Source organism: Lupinus angustifolius, unplaced genomic scaffold (genome assembly GCF_001865875.1).
Source record: "Lupinus angustifolius cultivar Tanjil unplaced genomic scaffold, LupAngTanjil_v1.0 Scaffold_39_53, whole genome shotgun sequence".
NCBI lineage: Eukaryota > Viridiplantae > Streptophyta > Magnoliopsida > Fabales > Fabaceae > Lupinus > Lupinus angustifolius.
The window spans coordinates 1-4,388 of NW_017721109.1; the positions used below are offsets into that span (position 1 = coordinate 1).

The following is a 4,388-nucleotide window of genomic DNA, read 5'->3' on the forward strand; positions in this document are numbered from 1 at the left end:
AGCTGCTAAAGTCCTCCAATCTGGTTTGTACTGGCCTGCTGTTTTTAAGGATGCACATCAATATGCCCAACAATGTGACAAATGCCAAAGAACTGGCGGAATCTCCAAGAGGAATGAAATGCCGTTAACTAATATTCAGGAACTTGAAGTGTTTGATTGCTGGGGAATCGATTTCATGGGACCATTTCCACCATCATGCTCACATGTCTATATTTTGGTGGCGGTGGATTATGTGTCTAAATGGGTCGAAGCGGTAGCTGCAAAGAAGGATGATGCCAAGACCGTAGTGAAGTTCCTGAAAAGAAATATATTCAGTCGGTTTGGCACACCTCAGGTTCTAATTAGTGACGGAGGATCTCATTTCTGCAATTCTCAACTAGAGAAGGTCCTTCGGCATTATGGAGTCCGGCACAAGGTGGCATCTCCTTACCATCCGCAGACCAATGGGCAAGCGGAGGTATCTAATAGAGAGATCAAGAGAATACTCGAGAAAAATGTATCAACCACAAGAAAGGATTGGTCTCTCAAGTTGGATGATGCCCTCTAGGCTTACCGCACCGCTTTTAAAGCCCCCACTGAACTATCTCCGTTTCAGCTGGTGTATGGGAAAGCTTGTCATTTTCCTGTTGAGCTTGAGCACAAGGCATTCTTAAAGTTCTTCAATCTGGATGCAAAGGCAGCAAGTGATCATAGGAAGTTGCAACTTCAACAATTGGACGAGATGAGACTCAGTGCTTATGAATCTTCCAAATTGTATAAGGAAAAGGTCAAGCTGTATCATGACCGGAAGATCAGAAAACAAGATTTCTGGGTGGGTCAAACTGTTTTGCTGTTCCATTCCCGGATGAAACTCTTTCCAGGAAAGTTGAAGTCTAAATGGTCAGGACCATTTCTAATCAAAGAAGTCAGGTCACACGGTGCAATCGAGTTGCACGATCCAGCATCTCAGCGGAGCTGGATAGTTAATGGTCAAAGATTAAAGCCTTACCTAGGTGGTGACGTCGAGCAGCTCACCACGGTCATCCATCTCTCAGAAGCTTAAAAGAACAGGCGTCAAACTAGTGACGTTAAAGAAGCGCTACCTGGAAGGCAATCCAGTTTCCTTTCCTTTTATTTTGGTAAAAAAAAAAAATTAACAAATGCAGGGGAGGCTCGCCCAGGCGACCAGACCCCCTGTAGGTTCTGTCACCTCGTCGCCCAGGCGACACAGTACTCGCCCAGGCGACCAAACCCCCTGTAGGTTCTGTCAGTGCGTCGCCCAGGCAGTATAAACCTCACCCAGGCGAGGTTAACATGTGAAATATCTGATAATCTCGCCCAAGCGAGAGCTTCCTCGCCTAGGCGAGAGGTGTTGGCTCGCCCAGGCGAAAGTTTCTCGCCCGGGCGAGAGAGGCACGAATCTGTTTTAAAATAACCAAAAGAGGGGTTAGGGTTTCATTCCCATTTCCCCCTTTACTCTGCTTGTGTCCTCTCTCAAAGCTAAGCTCTATTGTCTTCATCAAAGACCACACACTCAGTTCCATCATCATGAGCCAACAATTGAGAAAGAAGTCCCTGGGTCATAAGAATCCCCCTCCCCCAAAGAAGCTAAGAGGTGAATCGACTTCGCATGTTCCTCTTGCCGTTGATCACACCAAGTTCAAAAGTAAGGGAAAAGAAGAGCGTTACATCCTGCTCCTTAACTGGGTATTCATTCCAGAACGAAAAGTTATCATGGAAATGGATGAATACCCGGAATTCATGCAATCACTGAATGTATTGAAATGGCACGTATTAGCAAGTCCAAATGAAAAGTTTGACCCGGATGTTGTCCGCGAGTTCTATGCTAATGCGTACCCATTGGAAGGTGAGGAAGCAGTTTACAAGTCTTGGGTGGGGGGAAGACAATTCTCTTTGACAGAAACACCATCAATAACCTGCTGAACCAACCATTCGAGAAACATGGAGCAATTCCGTGTGACTACAGCAGAGAGAGATACCAGGGGCAGTTCAGTCCCACTTCTACTGCTGCTGTACTGTGCGTGCCGAGGCGGTCATACAGCACCAATAGTGATGGACAACCACTCCAGATCTATCGGAAATACATGACGTGATTAGCTCAAGCGTGGATGATTTTTGTGCTTCACAATGTTATACCAAACAGCCACGTCTCTTCTTTACCTTTGGTCGCGTGTCATGTTATCTATGCGATCATAACAGGTATGACTATTGATGTGGCTGACATCATTGAAGCTGAGATGTATCGGACGGTCGTCCGCGCTGGTAAGAAGGGTTCTTTAGGGTACCCATCTTTGATCACTGCACTCTGTGCACAACAAGGGGTTAAGGTGAACCGAACTGAAAATATTAAACCCCCAATTACATTGCATTACATCAATCATAATTGCACAGAGGAAGCTGGTCCTCAAGGGGGTACCGAATCCACTCAGCTACACCCACCTCATCCACCACCGCAGGCACCTCAACCAGTTCCTACTCTAGAATTGTCCATCCAGTAGCAACTCACTGACCTCCGTCTCTATATGGATCACTTGCAACTGCAAAATGAAATGCTTCGTCAAGGGCAGGTGTTTCACCATGACGGGTTATTTGCTGCATTCCAACAATTATGTCCGGGGAACCAATTCTGGGGTTCCACGGATACTTTCACTGAGCAGTTCCCTTGGCCTGGGGTCAGGCCTAATGTTCCGGGGGGAGCAGGTCCGTTTGGTGCTGGAAACCAAACTGAAGAGGGCAATGAAGAAGAAGATGATATTGATTTCACAGATCTCATGTGCTGAGCTTAGGCATTGAAAAAAAAACCGGGTTTTGTTTATCTGTGGTTTTGTTATTTTCTTGTGTTTATGTTCATTGTTAAGATGTATGTTTAGGTTGTATGTCCATGTGTTGCTTATCTGTGGTTTTGTTATTTTCTTGTGTTTATGTTCGTTGTTAAGATGTATGTTTAGGTTGTATGTCCATGTGTTGTTTATGTGTGGTTTCAAGCTGGTAACATGTGTAGTAAATGAAAAAGAACGACATCTGGTTATATGTGTGATGCTATTCAAGTATGCTTGCTAGAAACATGTTCATGTATTTTATAACTCTGTGCTTGTGATTGATTAGAGCTCTAAAGTTTAACTGTTTCAGAACATGGATGTTTATTCAGACATAGATCGGATAGGTTGACTAATGAGCAGTTTACTCAAAGGAATAAAGCCTTGAACCTGGTGAGAGAGTGCATCCAAACACAGATGAGTGTCCTTGCTGGATTTCATTGATTAGCTTTGCCTGATTTTTGGTTGTCATTGAGTAAGGAATACCATGGAGATGACCAAGGCCTAGTTTAGGATAAGAAAGCTACAGCCAGAAAGCCAACCCTGATAAATCAATAAATCATGAATCCATTTTTTTTGTAACCCTTGAGCTGAACTGAAAATATTTTTTTTGTGAAAATCATGCACCCGAAATCAAGAGAAATGTATGTATCACTCCCACACCTTTGGAGATAGATCATTAGTGCATATGGTTTTTACATGGGATGTGGGCTATAGAACGTGGTTGTATATATTTGCCTGGATAGTGACTCCTCCTTCAAGCAAGGGCAACAAAAAGGTGAATATTCAATAAAAGCAAAAAAAAAGAAGACTCAAAATATAAGAGTCAATCGAAGGAGGAGAATCACATTGACTGATAGTATAAGTGAGGTGGTACAAGAAATTGAAAAATTAAATCAAAGTGAACAGTGGAGGGAATTTAGTAAGTGAGTATGCACTAATGATTTATCTCTCTATTTGTATCCAAGAAAAACCAAGTTTCTTTATAGTCCGGCCTCAGTATAACCTTACATTAAGTCCTTGAGATCCTTGGTTTGCACTTGTGAATATGATTTGATTGAAATGAAAGGCAAAGTAAAATCTTATGGATTCAGCAAAGAAAGGTGTGAAACACTTTACCTGTGAGTATGAGAGAGTTCCTTTGATGTGGCTGAGTAACTATTCATTCTATTCAGTTTGGAATTGAATTGCATGTATAGTCTGTTTCAGTTAAGTTTTAGTTCACTATGATTGATCAAGAACAGATGTTTGTGAATGCTGAATGATTGAATCTAGCATGTTATAATTGGATAAAAGATAAATTTTGGAAAATCAGATGTTTTAGACGGATCTACACTTTGTTACTTTGCTTAGAGACAAGCAAGATTCTAGGTTGGGGGAGTTTGTTAAGTGCCCAATTATAATGAAATGTATAGGAAATTTGGGGCACTAAGTATGCTTTTATGTCATAACTGCGTATTATTCCTACTAACCTGGTTAATCTTGCTAATCACTAGAACTCATGGGTTTTTGTTGTTTTAGGTTGATAAATGAAGAAAACAAAGGAGAAAAAGGAGAAGAATGAAGTTGTGA

At 42.1% G+C, this 4,388-nt stretch overlaps 1 protein-coding gene across 1 annotated transcript; it reads left to right on the forward strand.

Moving 5' to 3' along the window:
• The first annotated feature begins 118 nt into the window (after nucleotides 1–118).
• On the forward strand, nucleotides 119–1,042 carry LOC109338713. The gene is made up of 2 exons (XM_019576000.1): nucleotides 119–457; nucleotides 548–1,042. The coding sequence occupies exons 1-2, from the start codon at nucleotides 119–121 to the stop codon at nucleotides 1,040–1,042; spliced, it is 834 nt and encodes a 277-aa protein (XP_019431545.1).
• Nucleotides 1,043–4,388: the final 3,346 nt, after the last annotated feature.